Genomic DNA, 26,418 nt, shown 5'->3' on the forward strand with positions numbered 1-26,418 from the left:
TAGAATAACATCCTCAGATATTTCACCATTTTTTTGAAAAAGTAGTGGAATAATGTTATATAATTATGTTTAATTTTTTACAGACTCCTGGTTTGGAATCTCTAATCACAAAAACTTCCAGCCTTCTGTGTTGTGTGTCATTCTTCAATTCTTCCTGAGCCCTGATTTTGCATTTCTAATGAAGCTGAACTGACAAAGCGTGAAAGTGGTCTAAAGGGGAAAAACAAAGAAAGCAACCCTGTTTTTACTGTGCCAAGACTAATCAATATTCCAGAAGCTCAGCCTTTTTTTCCTCCTTCAGTTGTGTTTTTTATTTTTTTTCCAGAGTTGGATTAATAGTCTCCTCCCCTTTTCTTAAGTTGCAGTGATAGTAAGTTGTTGTATCCGGAGCACATGCATATTGTCAGTCTTCTACTTCTCTTGCTCACTGAATTTTTCCATCTCTATTGTACCTACTGGGAAATTTACCTTGTTGCTTGGCTTTTGTGCTGGGAACATTGCAGAATTTGAAAAGGTGAGCTTGTTTTCTTTATTGGTGTTTTTCGCTTTTCATTCTCTTCTTTTGTAAAATACTTTTCTAGGTCATTTGATATGGTGATGCTTTGGGGGGTATACTGAATGTTCTTTCTTGATTTTAATCTTACTTATAAAGAGCAGATTGGGGTGATATTGTGTTAACTGGTCCTGGAGGGAGAAGGGGACTGGGTGAATCTAAAAGCTTGTTACAAAATACTGCAAACTAATTTTCTGAAGAAAAATCTTTCAAACACACAGCAGTCATGCCTCCACGATCAAAAATACCATACACAATACAGTTAGTTCAGCCTAAGAACCTTTCCCCCGCTCTACAGTCAATTAAGAAAAGACTAATTAAATATTTTAGCTTTTCCCAATTTAAAATATACATTTGTTAAACAAAAGGAGAGAGGGGAAGACAGGAAAGGGGGAATGAGAGATGTGTGTGTATAGACAATCTTGTTAAAAAACCATATTACAATGTGTTAAAATGCAGGGAGAACAGTATATTAACGTATTAGTTTTAAACATATATTAACTCCAAAAGCAAGACCAAATCCCATCAAAAACATTTTCTTACCTTTTAAAATAACATGATTAGCCCCTTCAAACATCCTTCTTCCAAAACCTGAACTTTCTAAATGCTTTCTGCAAAGCTAATTAGGCAATAGATGTAGCAAGGCAGAAAGATATAAATGACCTATATAATTGAGAATGGATTTCAGTGGTGCAGCCAGCTATATCCATTCATGAATTTGTGACCCTACTAGAGAAATACTAGAATAGGTAGCAGGCATAAATGTGTTATCCAACATTATGGAAAAGCAGATTCTCACTTTGCAAAATAGTTTTGTGCAGATTTAATTACAGAATAAATTAATTTCAAGCAGTCAAAAAAATTACGGCGTGTTTGAAATGAAAAGTAGATTATCTTGCAAACATGTCCCAACTATTTTAATGAAAGCTTTAAAAAAAAATCTTAAAGGCAAATCTGTAGTGTGATTTTTATCAGATCATATCAATGTAAAGCATTATCTGTAGTGTGAACTTGTAACAAACATGAAGAAACATGCTAACTGAATTACATCTTCTGATGTTTTACAGATGTGTTCAGAGTAGCTTACACACTTCAAAGAGGAATGTTACTATCAAAGACATACCTCCTGAGTAGTAAATAAAGAGATAAACTATTCCTGCTGTGTTTTGCAATATAACAGGAGAGAAATCAATGCAGGACAAAGCATTAAAATTATCTAGAAACATCTGAAATACATAATATTCTGAATGCTATGATTTAAAAAGATATTTATCAGAAGTTTCATTGAAAGGTGGGATAGGCAGATTCTGTACAGATAAATATGTGCCTGCTAAATACATGAAAATGAGGCTTGATCAATAGTTATAGATATACAGCAGCTGATTCTCCTGTGACATCCATTTTATAGTATTGTAACTCCATTGACTGCAGTGAAGTTACTCCTCATTTATACCCGTGTGAAAGAAGAATCAGGCCCATTCCCTGCAGATGCAGAAATACAGATCTGAACAAAATCTGTACTTTCAAATCAGGGTTCTACCAACTGTGACACTTATTTACCACATACTGCAATCAATTGATTAATCTGAATAATCCAAGTCTGCTTGTTATATGATGAGCATTTGACTGCATGAGTAGATATGACTAATCATTCCTCTGAAGTTTAACTTATTGTGACATTTGACATATCTTGTCTTCTAGCTTCCTCCTGCACTTCCCAAGGAAGAGGGTCTTCTGTCTTTCTGGGGAGATTTTAACAGCAGTAAATTATAAAAGAAGAAATCACTTTTCAAAATATAGATGACTAAAAGTAACGGAGAAGATCCAAGATCTGGAAATAGGATGGAGCGCTTTCAGCAAGGAGTACGGAAACGTACACTCCTGGCAAAAAAGAAGGTGCAGAGCATAACTAAGGAAGATGTTAAAGGTTACCTAGTGAGGAATGCCTTTGTGCTCCTCACCGTCACTGCTGTCATTGTTGGTGAGTAATTTGATCAATAGGGATATTCTGTTTCTCCATTGCATTTGACAGCCTTAGAAAATGTCATTTGGCCTCAGCAATTAGCATTCTGAAAGAGATCCCAAATTCTTCTCCACTGATAATAACTTGCTGGCTTGGAACATTTTTGGCTATGAAAGTGTATGTTGAAGTTTTGGAGAAAGTATAATTTTAGTTATTCTAGTATTCAAAGAGGTGAATCATTTTGGTAAAGGACATTAATTCAGCTGTTTTATTAATTCCTCTGTTTAAGAATCAACCCTACTATAACAGAATCAAAAGGACTGAATAATCAAACAAAATCTGTTTCTGCCAAAAAGCAGTTGCAATACAATGCCTCAGAATGTCACTTTCCACTAACCCATGCAATTAACATGTTGAAATGAGAGACAGAAGTTCCCAATATTAATTATAGGGTCATTTGCTTCTCAGACAAGCCAAATATCAGAGATCAGAACCCAGAATCTAAACCTTTTGTGTTTTCCCTTGACGAATATAAAATAAAACACAAACCTAAATCCAAGGTCATGCTTTCTCAATTACTCTTATTCTTACACTTGCATCTTTCAGATACAATCTGAGAGGCAATAAGAGTTCTACCTGCTCAAGGACTGCAGGATGGTGCCTGATCAGACATTGTTTTTACACATGGTGGAAATTCAGTAGATCAAATAGCATGCTCAAACTTTTCAGCTTCCATTGACTTCAATCGGAGGGGGTCTGGCCCGCGAAATGAGCATTGCTGGATTTAGAATGTGACAAAATTTAAAAATATTTTAAAATATTTTAGCTACATAAAAGATTGATTTGATGGAAAGACTTTTTATCTGAAGACAATGAATTTTCACCAAAAAGTGTTCTATACAGAAATATTTTATTATTCATAATTGTTATTTTTCTTAACTAGAATTTCGCTATCTAAACAATATCATCTTGCACTGAATAAAACAATTCCTTTTATTGTGGCGCAAGTAGATTTTGGTTCTGTAATAAAAAAAATTGTGATCAGATTAATTTCAAGCCTAAACATATTAACCCGCTCACCCACATGCCAAATTTTAGAGTTTACAAATGAGGCCAAATCCTGCTTGGGTGAGCAGTCCCATTAATACCTTTAGAAACTGCTGTAATGATGCTTTCTTATGTAGATTTGATTGTTTCATTTCCTAAGCTTCCTTAAGAATCAGACATTGTTGCTTTTACGGTTTCTCATATCTGTAGGATTATTTCTAAGAATTCCCATTTTATTGGTGGTCTTTTGCAGACAGAAAATGCAGTCTGGGGGCCAAATACAGTACCTACTTTATATCCCTAACAGAAATAGCACCTTTTCACTTTTTATCAACAGTAATTGGTTAACAGTGTTTTGATTCCTAAGTAAGAATTTGCCACAGTCAACAAAAAATTAATTAATATCAGTAACATAAAACCAAGTATTTTTAACTGGTTGTCCACTGAGGAAGGTGCATTATAGGATCTGAAGTTAAAAATATGATCTAATTCAAAAGCAATCTAATTCTGAGACTAATCTGCTCACAGCAAGGTATATCATTAAGTCTACACTGAGGCACTAGCGATTCTCCCAGCACTGGTCTAGTACTGGTGTAGTTCCCCCAGCACTAGCAATGGTGGGAACACTAATATAGGCTCTCCTGTTCACAAGTACATCCACCATTGCTAGCACTAGTGGAGCAGCAGTGATGCTAGAACTGTTGAAAATTCCCACTGTAGAAAAGGCCATTGTGACAAATTCTGACCACTCATACACTGGTATATCTGGAGAACCTCTCACTCCAGCAGCTTCAGAAGAGTTACTTTAGATACACTAGTGCAGTGGAGAGCAGAATTTGCCTATGTTTGTAAAATGATGTGTAAACTTACAGTATATGCACAAATAAAGGGGAGGCATATCTATGGCTCTCAATAAAAGAGCAACTTCACTCTTTAGAGGTTATAAATAAGTAGACCTCCTGTTACTGGTATGCTGAGGTAGAAATATATATTAATAGGGGACTGGATGGCTTAAGAGTATGAACACCTCTAAATTGTCACTCTGTATCTGGTTGGTAACGACTAAATTTTGTTACCATCTCTCAGTTGTTTGGCAATCTACATAAAACCAGATGGTGGGCATGGTCTAGTTCCTAGTGGACAATAGTCCACATCACACAACTAATCACCGTTAGCATGAATTGACAACCTTGTTGGCTATCGCAGTAAAAGGACCAGAGTTTGAATGAACATGAAAACTGAACTGTGTTTTTGTGCCATGGCAGGGTTGAAACATCACCAAGTGGTAGCAGGCAGGGCACATTTGAGGAAGCTTTCATTGCTGACAGCCCAGGCTCTAACAATTAGATAAATAAACCAAGGGCTTTCGTTTCCAGGGCTGTCAGTACAGCAGCTTTCAAAAGGACTGAATTCACTAACAGTAAAATCAAACGTTACGTACCAACACTTTCCTGCAGGCCGTTTTGTCAAGGTGAGAAAGCAGGTTTAATATGGCGCTTCCCACTTCATTTGTTAAGCAGGACTGATTCTGGTAGAGATTAAATTTGTAGGATCATAGGTCTTAGCCCACAATTACGGGACCATAGTTTCAAATGGGCATCTGAGTTCATGTAACAATTGTTATGAATGCATAGATACATATTTGCTCATAGAAAATGGATATACATTTATCTGATTTGTGCACATATATTTTGTTGACTTAACTGACATTACCTAGCACTCACCTATAAGCAAGAGCATAGTGCACAGGGAAATAGCATCGTGATCCTCACGAGATAAGGGGAAGTGTATCTATTACCTCTAACTTCAGGTGCTACTGCAATGAAAATTGAAGAGAATGAACAGAACTGATGAAAAAGGATGGGTGTATACATGCTATTGCAAAGCATGAAACATGAGAGAAGGCAATGCAAAGTGCCAATTATCTTTGAGGGGAAAGCACAGAATCAATTGCTAGGGTACAGATAAAAGGCTTCCTTGGCTGCTGCAATAAAAACAATTAAAGTAAAAAAATAAAGCTATTGATATGGAGATGTCAGAAGTTTCTCCAGAGCTAAAGCTGAGACTAACTTCTATAATATTCCTGGTTTTGGCACCTTTTCTGAAACCTTCAAGAAAGTTCCTTTTGGTGTCAAATTTTGCATGAATGGTCTGTGGCTCATTATTACTATTATTATATTTTTATAAAATTGGAGCTGATTTCAAACAAGCTATCTTTGAGAAATATGATGTGGAAAAAAATAGGTCATTCTAAAGTTTTGAAAACTTCTGTAAGTTTTTTTGGTCTGCGAATGAGTTGTCTAGAAACTTTAAATGAGCTTTTCAGTGAATCTTGGCAAGTTCTAGGGTACAGGACCTGTACTGAGATGGAGAAAGGCATATTTGGGGAGTTGTTCACTAGTGAATTGAGTATGACAAAATGACCAGTAGCACTTCTAAGGTGTGCTGCAGGTCCTGATGACTTTTGGAAAGTTTGCAGTAGGTCTTACAGACTTTGAAATGTTCACCAAAAACTTTGGCATAATCTCAACGGCTGTTCCATTCCCCCATGCTTCCCTCCTTATATAGTCTCTCCTGATTCCTGCTGCCCACCACCCAGTTTCCAAAACTCCACAGGAATACAGATTTTTTCCAGAAGAACTCTGAAACTCCACAGGAACTCCAGTGGAGTTTAGTGGCTACCCAAGGGAAAAGCTCAAGTCACATAGAGTTTATGAGTAGAACTCTTGTGAAGCTGGTCATAGGGGAGCACTACTAAAACGGAGAGGTCCAGTGGCGCTAAAGGAGAATGGGGAGTACATAAGATAAGCAATAGTTCCTGTATATTTTGTGAGGTGATCACGACCCTAATGAACTCTCTAGCTAAAATCTTTTCACAGTGCCCAGTCTAACTAATCTAGCTGTGCACTGGGACACTCCATGGGGGAAAGGGAAGGAATCCATTCCCCAGTCCATAGAGTGAAAGCGGTGCTGCTTTGCCACTGCTAATTGAGCCTAATGGCTGGAATAGGTGAAGGACCAGAGCATGTGCACAGCAGAAGATTCTCCTGCCTCACCCCACAAAAGAGTAGAACTCTGAGCCACGCAGGTGATGTGCATGGTGTACCCAAATGTTACCTCCCTGGTGTGGTGAAACTGCTCCTCTTCTGCTGCTCACGGGCCCTCTGTAGCCCGAGAAGAGGGGTATAATTTTCCCCATGTAAGATGCACATGACCCCAATATACACTTTGCAAGTGCACATGGCCACAGTGCCTGAGGTAGGGAGCTTAAAATTCACATGGAACCAAGACATCAGGCTACCAAGGTGTGGTTTTAGGTGAGCAGGCATGAGCACATCACATAGGGCACAAAGGGTTCACCTGGAAGCGAGCAAAAGAGACAGAGACACACAAGAACCTGCACAGTTCACAAGCTCCTCACTGACTCCTCTCACTGAATAATTCCAAACTTTTCAAAAATGCCTCAAGCATATTCCCAGACAAACACTGAAATTGGAGTTAAGACTGAAAAAAAATCACTATGGGAAAAAAAATGTAAAAGATCACTTTAATTTTCTTACAACAGAACAAAACCTGAAAGTTCAAATGTACCAAGTTTTCTTTATCAGTTACTTCTTCTTACAATACTACCATACCTTTAATTTTACAGTTATTACACACTCATATTTTGAAACTAAACAGCATCCAAAAATTCAAATGACTACCATTTTATTTAAAGCCACATACAGTACAGAGAAATCACATACTTGGTCAATGTGGGAATTGAAATGTACGTATTGGGGACAGATCAACCAAGGTAAAAGTGCTTTTAGATAAATAACTATATGTACAAACTTCCTATGCTCCAAACTCTGGAACTATCATAGGGTAGAATACTGCTGAAAAATAGCATTTTGGAGCAGTCATAAAATCTGTGTGCAGAAAGTACACATTTACTGCACTCTACATACAAATTGTACTAATATAACTTTTTCTAAATAGATGTCAGAGACCTTCTAAAACCTCATTCTAAGCTGTTTAAAGCTGATTTAAGACTACTTCTTACAGACTAGATTTGAAGGCTATGTTGCATAGAATGTGAGAAGTTGGCATAAGCATAGCATTAAAGATGTTTGCGTGGCTTTAACTATGATTTCAATTCTCTATATGAAAAGATAACAGGACAGGACAAAGGCTCTATGAAAAAAAATATGTTACATTAGATAGAAAGGGTGACCTGAACTTTGTCTGAAGGTCATTTTATGGGCTGTTATATTTGCATGACACCCAGCATATGCCTAAAGGGAATTAAAAACACTATTTTAGCTGGAGCTATTGTAAAAACTATTGTTAAGGTTGCCTGACCCTTTCTAATCTATGATTCAGTTGCTTACAAATTTCTGAAACTTTCATCTTTCAGGTTGAAATTTTCACTATCATTTCCTTAACATAATATAATTGTTTAGATTCCAGGCTAATATTTAAACCGTATTTCAGGGTAATTCCAAAGACACCAGGATATGGCAGATTAAGTAACATTTTATATGTCGCTATTACGTTTACAGATAAATTGTGAGCAAAAGTATTTTGGAAAGTAAATAAAGGGCTCCTGATTTTAAGGATTTTAGTATGAATCAAGAAAATTGTTAGATTTCTGTGACTATCTGGTATATCCTTGGCTACATAAGGTAGGCTGAGTGACAGCCAGTGATAGCTAACTAAGAGTAAAAAGACATCCAAAATAATTGCATTTTGAGGAATTTTTTGAAAGAGGTGATTTGGGGCAAAGGAAGAGGTGATAGTTCTAGGTGAAAAGTACACCTGAGAAGAGGAGCAGGGTTGTAAGTAGGAGAAGAGACAAAGGGAATTGGAGGTAGTTCAAACAATTAATATTAAACCTTCATGTACAGAATAAGTAGGTGTGTTTTCTATGCATTTTCTTGTTTGTTTGTTTTTACAAATCTGGAGATTGGCCATTGGGATGGGTTCTAGGTCATAGATAGAAATCAGTCAGATGGTCTTATACTTATTCTTACTAGATATTGGCATGGCTTCCACATTTCTTTGCAAAATGGCAGAACTGACACAATGTTTGTTCAAGAAAGGTGTAAGATTGAATAAGAGGTGTGTTGTGCACCCTGGTTGATATGCCTTAGGTGAAATACTGTATACAGAGAAGGTTACATGTGTCTACTTATACCCCTAACTGCGTCTAATTCATTATAGCCGTTCCTCAATTTCATGAGGACCAACTTTACAAACGAAACAAAAAATGCCACACACCTGTCTGGGTATCAGTCTATCAAGACTCTACTTAATCAGATATTATTGGAAGTACCGAAAAGGCAACTCACAGATGACACTGTCTAGTGCACCGATTTTGGTGTTTCTTACAATTATTTTCACCTAGTCTTTTTTGCCATTAGTGTAGTCTTTAGGGTGCGTGAGTTGTAGCCCCTTCTGAAAAATGTTTAACAGACCAGGAGATTTATTTGTAGATGCCATATCTGCAGGTGATGTGAATATACGTTCATTAATCCTGTATGCAACAGGATTACAGGATCATGATTCATGGATCATCCTTCCTAGAGGTGTGATCCTTCAAGAGGTTGAGCACCAAAGAGAATGTTGGGAAGATACAGATGAGAGACTCTGAGGCTGAAGTGTTAACAGAAGTGCTGTAACAAATCGATACATTAAACAGACTATTCTCTCAGTAATACTGGACAGTATTCATCCAATAATTGTTAAGAAATTTAAGAATGAAGTGGCTTAGCAAATATATGCAAATTATTAAAAATCAGCTAGTATACCAGAGAGCTAGAGGATTGCAAGTTTTGTACAGGAACCTACCTATCTTTTAATAAGTTGCTAGAGGTGATCTTGTGAATTACAGATCAGAAAGTCTTACTTCAATACCAGGAGATATGATTGCAATGATCATTAAAAATTATAAAAACACTTAAATAAGCATGATATAATTAGGGACAAACCAGCCTGCCTGACTTTTGTGACGGGAAATCCTTGCTCTAACTTACTCAGATTATTTGTGTGTGTCAAGAAATGTTGGATAAAAGAGAACTTGGAAATATTATTGAACTGGATTTTCAAACCCTTTGACAATGTCCCTCACAAGAGTCTTATGTTGCATGAAATGAAACATCTTTACCCCCTAGTGTTTACAGGCATAAAATACTTTTGGCACAAGCAGAGTTTGATTCAACAAACATTTGTTTAGCACTGTGACAGACACCTCAATTACACAATTAGACTACCCAAGTACTAGATTTCATACATTAATGGGTGGTCATTGCAGGAATCAGGAGTTATGATAGGTCTCTACAGAGATCATGTATTCTGGATGTTAAAGTGCTATGCACATTGCAAGAGCAAACAGTTTCAGGAACTAATGAAAATTATGAGCATATTATTTATAAATGGGATTGTGACATGGTACCTATGACTCCCTCCCAATAGAGTTAGAGGGAATGAGTGATAGGAGTTAGCATAGGATATGAAACTTTATGTCATATGAAGTATGATATGAAGCTAAAGCAATATTGGAACTCCTAGCAATTATCTTTGAGATAACTGAGGATTGGAGAAGGGCAAACATAGTACTGATCTTTAAAAAGTGGAACAAAGAGGACCTAGGGACTGGTCATCTAACTTTGATATCTAGAAAGATACTGGCATAAATTATTAAACAATCATTTTATAGGCACCTAGATGATAATAAGGTTATAAGTAATAGCCAACATGGATTTGTCAAGGACCAATCTAAATTTCCTTCTTTGACAGAGTTACTGGCCTCATGAATTGGGGGAAGCTGTAAACATGATATATCTTGATTTTAGTAAGGCTTTTGACACAGTCCCTCTTGACATTCTCATAAGAAAAATAGGGAAATGTGGTTTAAATTACTATAAAGTGGGTGAAAACTGGTTCACAGACCATATTCAAAAAGTAGTTACCAGTTGTCAAACTGGGAGAATATATCTAGTGGGATCCCACACAGGTCTGTCCTAGTTCCAGTACCATACAATGATATAATATTTTAATTAATGATTTGGACCTGGAGTGAAGAGTGTTCTTATAAAATTTGCAGCTAAGAGAGATTAGTAGCACTTTGGAGGACAGGAATAGAATTCAAAATAATCTTGACAAATTGGAAATTGGTCTGAAATCAACAAGATTAAATTCAATAAAGACAAGTGCAAAGTACTACACTTAGGAAGGAAAATCAAATCCACAACTACAAAGTGGGGCATAATTGGCTAAGTGGTAATACTACTGAAGAGGATCCAGAGATTATAGTGGATCACAAATTGAATGAGTCTCAACAATGTGATACAGTTGTAAAAAAGGCAAATACAATTCTGGGGTTTGTTGAGAAGCGTCATATGAAGGACATGGTAGGTAAGTGTCCCATTCTATCTGGAAGTAGTGAGGCCCTCGGCTGGACTACTGAATTCAGTTCTGGGTACCACACTTTAAGAAAGATGCAGAGAAACTAGAGAGAATCCAGATGAGAACCATCACAATTATAAAAGGTTTAGAAAACCAGACCTATGAGGAAAGATTGAAGAAGCTGGTCATGTTTAGTCTTGAGACAAGACAGCTGAAGGGGACCTGATAACAGTCTTGCAATATATTAAAGGCTCTTATAAAGAGGACAGTGATCAGTTGTTCTCCGTGTCCACTGAAGACAAGATAAAAAATAATGGGCTTAATCTGCAGTAAGGGAGATTTAGGTTAGGTATTAGGAAAAAAATTCTAACTATAAGGGTAGTTAAGCTCCAGAATAGGCATCCAAGAGAGGTTATAAAATCCACATCACTGGAGGTCTTTAAGAACAGGTTGGGCAAACACCTGTCAGGGATGGTCTAGGTTTACTTGGTCCGCCTCAGTGCCAGGTGCTAGATTTGGTGATTTCTCAAGGTTTCTTCTGGCTGTACATTTCTATGATTTTATGAAAGTGGGCACTTTCCACAAAGTATCATGCACAATTGTACATCCAAGAAGTCAAAACTAAGATGTACTGATTAGGTAAAACAGTTATAAGACAGAACCAAAAAATGTGTATCTTTTGCGGGAAGGACTCCTACCTGTAGTTATGGATATGCTGTTCGTACATTTAGACAAACTGATGTGGGATATTTTAACACAAATACAAGACAATGTAAAATCTTACATAAGACTCTCTCTTAAATTAGATTGTTAACTCTTTAGGGAAAGGACAAAGCATGTTCCTGGGTGTTCATACAATGCCTGGCTCTATGAGACCTGGATCCTAACTGTGGCCTTTGGATGCCTCACCAATATAAAGGAAAGATTATAATGGATGTGGGTATTTTGAAACTGTTGTACAGTAAATGGGAAAGAATCATAAACTGTTAGAAAATATGTCAACTTCCAATCCAAAAGGGAAAAGAGAGAAATGTAAAGTTAATAAAGAAACTTTGTAAACTGACCAGTATATTAAAATCAATATTCCATTCTGCTTAAGAGAGAATAAACTTATCTGTTGGAAGCCATTATTTTAGGGACCAAAAATATGAGCACTTCTCAAGAGGATGCAGCAGGAGTGATATCCAGACAGAAAAGTATGTCAAGATAATTATAGTTATTATTATAATTTTTACAAAGTGGCTAACAGCATCTTAATTGTACATAAAACGTTGTAACACATATAATGGGATATAATCAATGAGCCAGATTCTGATCTTACTTACACTAGTAGTGATCTGGCATAATTCCAGTGACTTCAGTAGAATTATTTAGGATTTACATCATTATAACTGACACAAAAAAGTGTCCCTCTACTTCAAAACAGATTTTAAAAATAGGACATTATTATTCTGCACTTCTAAATAACTTCCATCTGAGGATCTCAATGCATAATAATGAACTATGTTTCATAGCAGCCCTGAGAGTTCTGACAGAATTATTCAGTTCATCAAAATTGAAACATCCTGAGTAGATTATTCTATTTCAACAAAGTTCCAATGGAACTCTGCCTGCCAGGCAACTAGTGAAACATGTCTGGTTTCCTGCCAGCTTGCTTCTCAGTCCCAGGGCTTCCAGGGTCCACAGCCTTGGGGCAGCCAGCAGAGTTGGGGTCCCAGGATCCATGGCTCAGAGGAAGCCAGACAAATGAACTGCCCCTGAGTCAGGGACCCCAGGTCTTCTAGGGTCTGCAGTTCTGAGGAAGCCAGCCGGGTGGACTGCCCTGGAGACACAGACTCCAGGACTTTCCTTTACAGAGAGATTTTCAAAATTTTTAGTTTTCATTCCTAATTGGAACAAAATCAAATTTCAAAATATTGAAATCCCCTGTGAAATGGAGACAGGTTTCAGAGTGGTAGCCGTGTTAGTCTGTATCAGCAAAAACAACGAGGAGTCCTTGTGGCACCTTAGAGACTAACACATTTATTTGGGCATAAGCTTTTGTGGGCTAAACCCCACTTCATCAGATGCATGGAGTAGAAAATACAGTAGGAAGATATATATACACATAGTACATGAAAAAATGGGATTACCACTACAAAAGTGATTTTTTCCTCCTGCTAATAATAACCCACTTTAATTGAATTGTCTTGTTAGAATTGGTAAGGCAACCCCCATCTTTTCATGTCCTATGTTTATATGTTTCCTACTGTATTTTCCATTAAAACCAAAATTCCAAAAATATTTTGTTTTAGAAACACCAAGACATGGTGTTTCTGAAACTAAATTTGCTCCCAAGGACCCTGACAGCCACTGAGTGAAATTGATGTCCTTGATAGTTTCACTCAGCAGCTGCCTGGAGCTCCCAGGGTCTGTGGCTCTGGGGAAACCTTGACATGTGGGCTGCCCTGGACTAAAGACACTAGGGCTTCCAGACCCCCAGGCCAGCTGGCAGCCTGAATCATCAATAAGCCTGAGAGTCTTAGGCAGTCCATATGGCAGGGCTGCCTCAGAGCCACAGATCCAGGAATAGAAAGAATGAAATTCTGATAATTTGAGATCATCCATTTGATATTAGGGAAGATTTCAAATATACGTATATGTTATAAGAAAGCATCCAGGTGATTCTGAGAGCACAGAAATGCAGGAGGTCAAACAGTGTTAAGAGTAGAAGTGTTTGGGGGGGGGCTTGTTTTTTTGTTTTGGTTTTGGTTTATTTACTGTGGGAAGAGTCTCTGATCAAATCAGGAATTAAGGTCATATCTGTGATAGCTGATGTCCCACCAGATAATTTCACTTTTTGGAACCTGAACCTCTAATGATTTTTACGCCCTCATCATGGAGGAACTGCAAAAGATGAGACATGCTCTTGATCTCAGATGAGACATGCTCACATGTAGAGGTTAGTAAAGGGGACAGGAACAAGTAAGGGAAGTAAGGATGTCATACAAATGAGTAACAACCAATCTCACAGCAATAAACACTAAATGCCCACGAACTGAGTAAAAATAACAAAAATGCCCCCACAGTCTCCCCACAGGCCATAGTTGGTTGGTGGAGTTGGAGATCAATAAGAACTAAAAGGCTGGTGGTGACCAGATGTCCCGATTTTATAGGGACAGTCCAGATTTTGGGGTCTTTTTCTTATATAGGCTCCTATTACCCCCAACCCCCTGTCCCGATTTTTCACACTTGCTGTCTGGTCACCCTACTGGTGGTGTCCTAGCTCTTCCTTCCGGAAGAGAGGTCCTTGGTGGCCACAAGCCTTGGCCATCCCTGGTTTCTAGTTCAGGGGAAACTTAGCAGGCTTGGATGGCAGGCAGTCCTCACAGGCACAGTGGAGTGAGAGGATTCAGTCTCTTACCTGTGGAGCTGTGGGCTTTGGGTCAGTCTCAGGTCCCCTGGCTGAAAGAGACAAAACAGCATCTTACTTTCTGCTGCAACTTGGGTTGTCTCCCTCCAACTGCTGTAACTTGTCACTTTGCAGCCAGTTCTAGCCGCACAAACTGTTCCTGCTTGTGCTCAGCTCACCGGTGGGGCAGTCCTAGCCATGTGCAGGCTATCTGGGGCCTGCAGTTGGGTGCCTGGCTTGTCCACAGGGTGGCTGGTTTGGCCCCAAGCTGTTTCTGTCTCTCGAGCAGAGGAGGAAGCAAGCAGTCCCTGTTTCAATTCCCCCAGTTTCTCCTCTGCGCTGCTGTCTGTAAGAAGTGCTGGGAGCCGCTTCTATCAAGCCCCCAACTGGTAAGGGACTACACCCAGATAAATTAGGAGGATTATACTACCAAGAAATATATATTGGGTGATATTCTGTGATGCATCTTTAAAAGAAAACTCACAGATCTTTTAGCCTAAGAGAACGGGAATTAAAATGGCTTTAAGCTATCTTAACACTCTCCCAATTCTGGGTCTATCATAAACAGTTAGTTAAGGGTTAAGGTTTTTTTCTACCTGTAAAGGGTTAACAAGCAATACCTGTGGACACCTGACCAGAGGACCAATCAGGGACAAGATATTTTCAAATCCCTGTGGAGGGAAGGTTTTTTTTCTGTTCTTTGTGTTTTTAGAGAGTCTCTCTTGGGAGTTGAGGGAGCCCAGACATCTTAATCAAGTCCTCCCAGGTTTCTGCAATAAATTCTTCTATGCAAGCTAGTGAGTATTAGCAAGGAACTAGTATTCTTATACTTTTATTTCTGTATTTGCAATTCTGTGTTTTGCTATAGAATTTCTTTAATTCTGTACTGTTATTGCTTTTACTGAGAAAGAAAGGAGGGGGAATTCTCTCCAGAGATTGATAAGTTTAGACCCTGTGTATTGTTCCATCTTAGTACTACAGAGACAAGTTACTTTCTTTTTATTCTTTAATAAATCTTTTCTATTAAGGACTTGGTTGATCTTTCCTTGGGTATTCTCAGGGAAAGGGGAGGAGGGAGGCATCCCTCTGTAGTTGGATCCCGGTATCTCTCCTAGGAAAAGGGAGGGGGGGGGAGAGAAGAAGGGGGAAATGGTTTATTTCTCCTAGGTGTAAGAACTCCATGGATTTGGGGCTCTTGGGATCCCCAAGGATTTTGGGGAAGGACTGTGTCCCAATACACGTACATTATTGGGTGGTGGCAGCTTTTACCAGATCTAAACTAGGATTTAAGTTTAGAAGGATCCATGCAGGTCCCCATCTTGTGAACCCAACAGCTCCAAGTGGGGGTGAGACCTATGACATGGTGGCATAAACCCCAACATAACTTAGTCCTTGGGGCTTGTGTGAATTACTGCAGTAGGTCCCTGGCCACCTACAGGCATCAGCCCGGAAACACTATGTGCTACAGCCCTACCCCGACAATCCCTGGCATGCCTCATACTCCAGAGCTTCCAGAAGACAGCTTGTAGAAGGAAGACAGCATCCTCCTGCAGCAAGGGAATTCTCTCCTGACTAGAATAAGGACTTTTAGAACCTGTTTAGGCTATTTCACCGCTTTTACCTGAAATGAAGGGGCTGAAAATGGGGTTAAAATCTCCACCACTGAGCACACCTTGTTAAGGAAAATCAAAGAAGCATAATAAAGCAGTAATAATGGATGATTTCATACCCACATATAAAGTGGTCATATGTCACAGTGGAACAAGGTTTAGAGAATCAATTTCTCGACAATTTAAATGATTGCATGATGGAACAATTAGTTCTCATGCACACAAGAGCAAGACTACACTCAACTGAATCCTAAGTAAAACTAGAGTTGCTTTAAGAAGTAAGAAGAGTAAGAGTTGGTTTAAGACTAGAGACTTTAAGACTAAAACTAGAGTTGGTTTAAGAAGTAACTACTACTTTAAGAAGTAACTACTGAGCAGTACTGACAACAATATGATCAAGTTCATCTGGAGGTGATCATCTAGTCAAAAAGACCCTAAAGTAAAGAGTATATTAAAATCCATAGGCTCATCATGGCATTTACTTAAGTATATCATAATGGAGTCACTGAAAGTATGCTTACCCCTAAATAACAAAGGAAACAAGAAGGCAAGAAAAATATTAATGGGGTTAAATGGCAAGGTACAGGAGGTCATTTTAGATGAAAAAATCAAACCTATATGAAGCCAATAGAAAGGAACATAAACTAGGGCAGATAACGTAAGATGGAAATAAAAAGGGTAAATTAATCAAAGTCTTTATATGCAGTGTTGTTGTAGCCATGTTGGTCCCAGGAACAAGGTGAATAAGGTAATATCTTTTATTGGACAAACTTCTGTTGGTGAGAGACACAAGCTTTTGAGCTTACACAGAGCTCTTCTTCAGGTCTAGGAAAGGTACTCAGAGAGAGTCACAACTAAATACAAGATGGAATAGATTCTTTAGCATAAGTAGTTAATGCAAGGAACCATTCAAGGTGAAGTAGCCCATTAACACTTCTCCAGTCACAAGGGAAAAAAGTGGTGGGGAAGCTGGGGGGAGGGTTTAAGTGGGTCATAGGTTGTTGTAATAAGTCATAAATCTGTTCAGACCAGGATTTTTAGTATCTACCAAAGTTATGAATTTAAGCTCCCAGACTCATCTTTTGAAGGGGTTGCACAGGTTTCCTTTGAGATAAGGACTGAGAGGTCAGATAGATTGTGTGAGTTCATTTCAGAGTATAGCAATCATCTTGTTTCACACACCTAGTTGTTACTGGGCCATTTAGTGGACAGGATGAGCTATACCACATGTGGTGATAGGCATGTGTAGGACCCATGGATCTCGAATGGTGTGTTGTGGGGGGTGTTGGCTATCATAGCAGCGGAGATAGATCTACAAATTTTAAATTCATTGTTCTGGCAGTGTCTGGTTCCATTTTGAGTTGGTGTGTTCTGGTCTGTGGGGAACTAGCTTCTGATGATGAGCTTGGCAAGGTTGGGGGAGGTGGTATTTGGCATATTGGGGAACCATCCTAGTACCCATGGCTGTTCCCGTGGTTTGTTGTTGAATGTAAAATTTGTATGGGTAAAGATGAAATGGATGAGTTTGTCAATGTGTTTGGGGCGGATGTCTGAAGGTTGTCCATTATCTTGTAAATATTTGAGGCAGGCAGCAATGCCATCATAGTGAGGCATGTTGGTGACATCCATGGTGAGGTGACATCCATGGTGGCAAGGATGGTGTTCTGAGGGGGGTTGTTAATGTTGCAGAGTTTCTGGAGGAAATCGGTTGTGTCCTGGAGGAAGCTGGGTCTTTGTGCAGTGGTTTGTGGATGGTTTTTAGGACTCCTGATATTCCTTCAGTAAGAGTACTGTGGCCAGATGTGATGGGTCTGCCTGGGTCCTCTTGTTTGTGTATCTTGGGAAGCATGTAGGAGGTCCTTGGGATGGGTTCATAGGGGATGAGGTTGTAGAGCTTTCCTGAACATTGCATGGAAAGTAAAGTTGAGTGGGTGAATTGACCTGAAAGATGCCCACACATATGACATTGTGTATCACATTGAATCCTACACCAAGAATGTATGTAATGGGTTGTGTCAAAAGGTAAAAAGCAACAGAAACCAATGTCCATTTTTCTACTGCACCACAGCTGGAATTCATTAATTGCTTTGCAAAGGCTGAAATGGATGGGGAAGTGGAGTCAATAGCTGATGCAGAAGCTAAGTACAGAAAAGTATGTGCTTTGAATGGCATTGAAGACAAACAGATGCTTACAAGAAAGGCTCTTAGAGCATTTATTGAAGCTGAACTGTGGGATATTGATGTACTTTTTAGCAATCCTATCTGCAGAAATGAATCACAATGCATATCCTTAAAAGCTACAAAAGATGTGGCTCTATCAAAAGTGGAAGAAAGCACCGATGTCAACAGTAATATGAAGACTGTTTGCAGCTGCTAAATTTTTGTGGAAAAGCTTTTTGTCCTGCAGTATGTGGGAGTTTCAGGGATCCAAAGCTGATGCCAAACCTGAAAAATAATACCATATGACATGCACTACTTCTTTAAGTGGTGCATTGGTGATTGCAGTGATGTCAGCACCAATGAGAAGGAAAATAAGCAAGTGGAGAAGAAGGCTGCCATTTTATCAGAAAGCCTTATATACAGGTGCTTCAATGCAAGGCAGGTTTCCAACACATACATAACTGCGGAGCATATGTGTAGTCTACCATGACAAGTCGCTATTGGTTTAACAAGTGGGAGGGCGGGGAGAGAGAGAGAGAGAGAGAGAAAGAGAGAGAGAGAGAGATTGGTGTTACATATGCACAGCATTGGCTTCTCCATTGACTGTAACAAAGCATTCTACCAGGAGACTTCAATTGCAAACAAAGTTCTTTGCTGCATGGAACTGAATGAAGGGTTGTCCATTCCCCCAGACTTCATCAAGGGTAAGTTTATATTTTGTGCTGTCGATAACTTAGACTTCCTTGAAGATACAGCTGATGGCAATGGTACTCTTTATGCTACTGCTATGGTCAGGAGTATATTAATGGGAATTAGTCTCAACCTCAAGTGCTATCTGGACCAACAAAGAACCATTCCTTGAAGGAGCTTCCTGACTTAATGACTCACTATCCTACCAAGGTCCAAAACATCTGAAGCCAAGAAGTCCAGTTTTCAATGAAGCAGCAGTTAAATTGACTGTAATAGAGTTTTCTATATTTGCTATCTTTGACCTCACTTGGTTATTGTGCAAAACTGGGATGCACTCCAGAGGTTAAAAATAATTGAGTATGGCTTCAGCTGAAGAGACAGAAAACGTACCCTCAAATGATCTAGACACCTAGGACATACCATACCAAACCATTTCAGGAGAAAGATACATTCCAACCTGGTCAGCCTTTAATTCAGCACTCTACAAGGTACCAGAGCAAATGACCTGTGTACATCCTGCCAATCATACCTGCTAGTCCCACTGATCACTAAGTTCACTCAGCAAAATTGCCACCAACAAGGGATGCATTTATATCTGCTTCAAGGGGGCAAGTTATCAAGCAATGGAATGGCTCCAGGATTATTGAGTTCATCCAAAACTATCCTCCCTATCAGGCATGGATGGGTCTTGGAAGATGGAACAATGACACCAGTTATGTGTGAAATACCACGTGCTTCCGAATCAATCCTACAGCTAATCAAATCCAAATGCTCTCCATGCAGCAAATATTTACCTTGTATGGACCTGTGTGAGTGTAGCGCAGACAAGGATTAGTGTGACAATGTGTCTAGCAGTGATGCACTAGACAGAGATGACGATGTTCATGAATAAATGTTTTCAGTCCTACTTGTCAAGGCTTACTTCTCTGGGATTACCAACAATCTTTTTTTTCTTTAAGTAAGCAATGCAACCCTCTGTTAAAGTACAATTTAAAAAAGTTGATTTTTAAATATTTTCTCAAATATATATCTACATAATTGTTTTAGGTTTGCCATGTTTGGTACTACTGTGTTCATACGAGAAAGGGCTTTCAAATGATACCGAATTCAGCTCATTTCCAATTACTGTATTATCAAAATTTCTATGAACTGGAGGACCTGGAGCTGGGAGCCAGAGGTGCAGGGTAGGGGGAGGCAGCAAGTCCTCCCTGCCATGCCCTAGACAGTGACACCATTGAAATTATGGTTCTGTAGATGCTTACAAATCAAATGACACCTCCCTTACCCTTCTATTAATACTTGCCCATGGAATGAGATTTTACTACATTATACTCCCAGACTATGAACGTGACAGGACAGGGACAAACTAGCATGGCTTTAGTAAACGAAAATCAACTAGAAAACCTCACACATGCTAAAAGAGAGGAAATAGCACATATAATCATCTGAACTTTCAAAAGCCTTTGAGTAGGAATAATTGGTCAGTTTTCAATAAAGTACCAGATTAACAGCAGGATGCCCCAACATCTTGTACTGGGACTGGTGGTGTTTACTACACTTTTTAATGCTCTGGAAAAGGGAGTGAACTACAATATATCAGATAGACAGACCTGGAGAAAACTGTGAGGATTTCAAAAAGACTTAACAAAATCTTGGTGAATGGACAATATGGTGGCATATGAAATTTAGCTGCTGACAAATGCAAAGTAATTGGAAAGAATAATGTGAACTACTCATTGCTAATTCTAAATTCAGTGTAAGCCCCAAGGGAAAAGGTCTAGCGATGAATGTGGACAGCTAATGTGAAAGCTTTGCTCAGGTCACAGAAATATGTATAGAAAGGGTCTATAAAAATTATTTAGAGGCATGGAGATTTTCAAACACTAGTGTGGAGTTGAGAGGAAATGAGTAAGAGGGACAGGGTAGAGGTGTATAAAATAATAAATGGTGTAGGGAAAATAATCAAATGCTTCTAATGGTGTTGAGATAGTAAATCAAGTGCTCCTTACACAAGAACAAGGGAATATTCAATAAAAATGAAAGACATGTTAAATTATTAATAGAAACACTTTTTATGAAATACATAATCTGTGTATAGAGCTCACTGCTACAAAATATCATTAGATCCATGAGGTTAGTGGGATTCAAAAAAATTACACATTTATATGGATTATGGGAACATCCACAGTCATGTAAAAGATATAAACTCTCAAGCTTCAGGGCATAAGCCAACCACTAACTTTTTAGAGTGAGAAAGAAGCTTATTGCATTCCATATATGTCTCTAATTGAGAACTTGCACCATCCTCAGAAGCAACTGCGTCTGGTCATTGTGAGGAACAAAGTACTGGATAAGTGCTCAGATCTGATCTGGCAGGTTCCATTGCTACCTATGTAAATCAGTGGCGTCCAGTTATTCATTATGTCTTATTGGAAGCAGAACATTATTCCCAGCATTGGTGCAGGACTGGTGCTGAATCAGCATTAATAGCCACCCTCAGTTTGGTGTGTTATTTTTACCTAGTGGAAGAGTAAGAGTAAGAACTTCTGTCTCAGTTAGGTGACAGGTTTTGATGTCTTCTGTTTGCACCAGTAAGGAAAATTCAGATCTTGTAATGGAAGCACTGTCTAGTAATTTTCTTGTGGAATACATGTTGATGTTTTCAGTTTGAAACAGCTATGTCTGGCTTTTGATCATGTCAAAAATAAAAATAATTTATTTTTAAATATTTTGTTCTGAAATAATCTGCAAATAACGTTTATTTAAGAAATGTGCACTGTAAATAAATCTGCAGTCCTTTATGTCCATAACTGCATGCTTCTGAAATAGAGAAACAGGTTAGGGATTCACGATTAGTTTTAAAAACTGGAAACTCAATGGTTTTACAAAACAGAGTTCCTGTTACTGTTCATTTCAAAATTGTTTTTTTATCTTTGAGAATTTCTGTTCTAGTTTCAATATTTCAGTTATTTCAGGGGAAGAAATCTGTTGAAGCTACAAGACTTAGTGAAGGATCCAGCCACAAAGTTCAGATATCAAGGTGATGAGATCAGGAAAAAAATCAGCATTAGAGAGGAGATTAGATTTAAATTTCCCTAGAATTCAGAAGTGCTTGGTTCTGGGTTAGAGTCCATCGCTAATTTTCTAACTGTGACCAGATGGTTCTATTGATGTAGAAATTAAATCCTATTTGAAAGTGTGTGGCCTGCCATCCGTCCCATCTATACAACACAATGAGCCAGGTCCTGGAACAGTTTTCTACCATTTCAAGACCAAGCCCACACTGTAGTATAGACAGGATTTTAAGAAGTTCTTTATGTGCTCGATAAGGGGATTTTTATGTTCATTTTAAAATTCATTTTACAGAATGAGGCATAATATTTTATCTTTCAAAATAAACTGCTGGTGCTTAGATTCCTCTCGTAGAATCTCAAAAGACACCTTTTGTTATGCCCACATAGAAAAATACATCATTTATGTTCACTATTACTCAAAGGAAAAAGAATAAGAATCATCTTCATAAATAAATTATTCTCAAAAATTAGTTAAAATGTATTAATTTTGGTCTCTTTTCTTGCAGAAAGTTTAGTTGTAGCACACTAAATTACTCTCCACCTGGTGTTTATACCTTTCCAATAATTATAGACAATTATGTTTCCTAGCCATTAGAGAAACAGGTATAGTTTCTAAGATATGAATGGGGAAAATGGGCATTCTAAATTTGTTACATCTTCTTGGTGTGAAAGTGTCTAGAATTGAATGCAATATTCCAGTTTTAGTTTCACCAGAGTCATGCTTCTCCCTGTCCTATGATATCATGGCTCAGTATAAGCAATCCCAAAGCACATTTGCCTTTTTTTTTATGCCATATGTATTATAAGATCACATCTAACTTGTTTACCCACTTTCATCCCTATGCCACTGCCAGCCTTATTAATTTCTTCTTTCTGTGAATAATTTGTGTTTTGGACCATTTTGTCCATTGTGTTTAAACATGCTGAATCTCATTTGAATATAATCACTAAAAAAACTGCAATAAAATATTCCCAAGGCTGGGTCTAGGATTTTGGAAGCCCCATGTTCTTCATGGCAGATTTCCTCTCTTTCCTCCCTCCCAACTATGTTTTCACCTTGTATCTCCTTTCTTCAAATTTACCCTTCCTCATGTGTTCCAGGGGAAATTGGGGCACAACATCAAAATTCCCTCCATCCCTACATTCTAGTCAAATAAAGGAAGAAGTTCTAGCAGCTGGGTATTTTCTCACAGTTGGCCAACAGAGATCACACTGTCTTCTGCACTTTTAGCACTGTCTATTGCGAGTTCATTAGTAAAATGTCAATCGATGCATGAAAGACAACAAAAGACTCCACCATTGGGACTGTCCCACAAGCTGGGAGTTTTCCAGGAATTCAGTTGCATCCGTGATAGGTACATCCTAAAACCAGTCTCTGATTATTCCCAACCTCAGTTCTTTCTGTTTACAAGAATAACTGAACAATTCAACCAAGGCTCTGGTTTTGTTGCAGTACCATAGTTATCTTTTAAAATTCCACTCACTGACTTTAACAAACAGCATTGATTTTTGTCTTGAAGAAGCCAAGAGATTGTTATAAAATGATTCTCCACTACAATGCAGAAGTGGTGCGCTATTTTACCATTCAGAAAGTTGGGCTTCCAATATCATAGATTGCTTTCTCTTTACTTGTACAGAGGAAAAACCTGTGCAACAGGTTGTGGGAACATTTAATGTGAGGCTTTGTTTCAGTACAATGTTCAGACTGAATCGGAAACTTGAAACTCTTACTGTAAAAGGCCAGCTCCAGCATTCAGCCTCTTCAAGCCTGATCCTGCAGGGTACTAGCAACTGCTAAGAGATGTTAAGTACCCTGCTTCACAGCAACACTAGATCAGGCCCTGCTTCCTGATTTGATTTTGATAGATAACCTTTTCACTGTACTTTATCTTTAAAAGGTCTACTACATCAATAAGCTGATTTGTCTCATTGTTTAAGACTTTTAAAAGCTAGCACTACAGACTGAATTGAAACAAGTTAAGAAAATTTGCCATATCTTTTTCAGACTCATTAGTCACTTAAAAAAATTGTAAATATGTTCTATAGCAAGGATATAAAATTTGGTATTTAAATATTTAAAATCTCTACTAAAGTCATGTTAAATATCTTTTTTTATTTTTCATAGATTTTAAGGTCAGATGGGATTATTATGATCATCCTAGCCTGACCTACACAGCACAGTCCATAAAATTTCACCTAGTGACTCCTGCACTGGAGGGAATTATTCTTTTAAATCCTTTCCTGCACTGTTAATAATATTATCTGACCATAATTAATCCTCAAAACACCTCTTTGCGGCAGGTACATTATGTATCATTATACCAGTTTTACAAGAGGGAAAACTGAGATCCAGCAAGGTTAAATGACTTGCCCCAACCATACATGATGTCATTTGCAAAGCAAAGATTAGAGCTCAGCCCATAGCTCCCAGGCCTCTGCTCAGCCCTCTAGATCATTCTCTGCATCTCAGAAGTTCTGATTCCTTCCACTGTGGAATGCTGGACAACCACTGTAATACGACATACAGTGGTTTACTGAACAGCATATTGAATAAACCAGAAAAATCTGCAGAAATTCTTGGCATCTCAAGTTTCAGGAGCTGCAGTAACTTGCTCTCACATTCAGATAATATTCATAGAACTATCCACTGAAGCAGGCATATAGTGGGACCCCAATTCTCCACTATGTGCAAAAAAATGACCTGACTGGACCAGAAAATGTAGCCCTTATAACACAGTATAAGGTTTGGATCCTGACATTCTCACAGACCCTTATTGATTTCAGTGGGCAACAGGATGCATCCATCTGAAGATAATTACAGGATCAGAGCCTAAGTAAGAAGCCTGTCTATTCTACTTGCTTATTATTCAGCATAGAGCTTATTAAGTGCAGAAATGAAGTGTCCACATACATTACTCCAATGGATTCTTTATGCACAAGAATTGTGTTTCCCATACAAAGAAGAGAACCATAGACAACTGGTGCGTCTCTATACTGGGGAGGGGGACAGAATCTAAAGGGGAGGACACATAACAGCCCCATGTGTCTCCTCTGTCCAACATTACTTGCGGGAGAGAGGGCTCTGTCCTTCTCTCCCTGCGCTTCCCCTGGCACATTTGGCCACTCTCCCTGGCAGCTGGGCAGGGAGCAGGATATGGAGCTGCTTCTGCCTGAGAGAGCCTGGCTGGGAGGCAGCGGGGACCCACCTCCCGGCTGGGCCTTGCTGTCAGGGGACAGGGCTGAGCAAGCTGGAGCCGCCCTTACCCCCGATGCCCCGGCATGCTTGTCCCTTGTCCCCAGCAGACAAGCCCGGGTAGGGAGCAGGCTGCTGCTGCCTCCCAGCCAGACTCTCTCAGGCAGAAGCGGCTCCATCCCGCCCCACACGCGGCTGCCAGGGAGTGTGGCCAAACGTGCCAGGGAGGGAGGCACAGAGAGAGAACGACTGAGCCCTCTTCCTCCCCACCTCCAGCAGGCTAATCTGAGGGAGCGCTTGACCCGCACATGCCCCCCCCTACACATCGCCTCTGAAGAGAACAATCACAATCATATTGCAGTAGAATTTAAGGACAGCTCCATCCATAGAGCAATGTGCCGGCTCTATAACTTGCTTTGTGACCTGGTAACTCACAGATTCCTTCTCTCCCCAGGCCATATGACCAGTGCATTACTGTTTTTTATTTGAAATTGTATATTTTAATATTATAAAGGGACCTGGAGCATTAACTGGGCACCTAATGACTGAAAAATCTTTTCTATAAATCCAATAAATAAATAAAATTATAGTGCAAACAATAAACCACCTTCTTATACTCTTACTCATGTTCAGAAGCAATTTCCATTGACCTCAATGGGACTACTCAATGTGAGTAAGGATATGAGAATCTGGTCCATAAAAACACTGTATGTTCCACTGAGATACCTAACGGCAACTACTGCACACACACTTATGTTCATATTATGTTACTAGTGCTTAAGCTAGAAAAGTAAGTCATGCTTTTTGTTTCCCTCAGGCACAATCCTTGGATTTTCTCTCCGACAATACAAAATGAGCTACCGGGAAGTCAAGTACTTTTCCTTTCCAGGAGAACTACTGATGAGAATGTTGCAGATGTTGGTCCTACCACTCATCGTATCCAGTTTAGTTACAGGTACAAAAGCCTAATCAACTTTTTAAAAAGTTTTCTCTCCTCTCCATGAATTTGTTAAAAATAAAAACATGAAGTCATAAAAGAATGTGCACTCCATAATCTTGACAGACATGGCATTGCAAAGCTATACAACAAATTATACTAACCTGCAACATGAGGCATTGCTCACAAAAAAGTAGATCCACTCTCAAAAAACAGCCAAATGATCCAAAAACTGGATTTTTCAAATGCCAAAGTCATTGTAACTACACAAAACAACATATCTACTATAAAGTTGCAGTTGACTGTACTCTTCTTCCTTGCCCTTACATCCTACCCAGAAACAATGTCCTACTGCCATCAAGGGTAAGAGAATAGTCTGTATTCCACTGTTGTTCCAAGACTCACTGGAGA

At 38.8% G+C, this 26,418-nt stretch overlaps 1 protein-coding gene across 1 annotated transcript in view; it reads left to right on the plus strand.

Annotated features, from left to right (window-relative positions):
* The first annotated feature begins 379 nt into the window (after window positions 1–379).
* Window positions 380–26,418, plus strand: part of SLC1A3 (solute carrier family 1 member 3) — an 81,857-nt gene continuing 55,818 nt past the window's right edge. The window contains exons 1-3 of the mRNA XM_039545757.1: window positions 380–514; window positions 2,255–2,534; window positions 25,888–26,025. Coding sequence (XP_039401691.1) covers window positions 2,354–2,534; window positions 25,888–26,025 — 319 coding nt within the window. The 5' untranslated portion in view covers window positions 380–514; window positions 2,255–2,353. The remainder of the gene's footprint in view (window positions 515–2,254; window positions 2,535–25,887; window positions 26,026–26,418) is intronic.

The sequence above is a fragment of the Mauremys reevesii genome, linkage group 6 (assembly GCF_016161935.1).
Source record: "Mauremys reevesii isolate NIE-2019 linkage group 6, ASM1616193v1, whole genome shotgun sequence".
NCBI lineage: Eukaryota > Metazoa > Chordata > Testudines > Geoemydidae > Mauremys > Mauremys reevesii.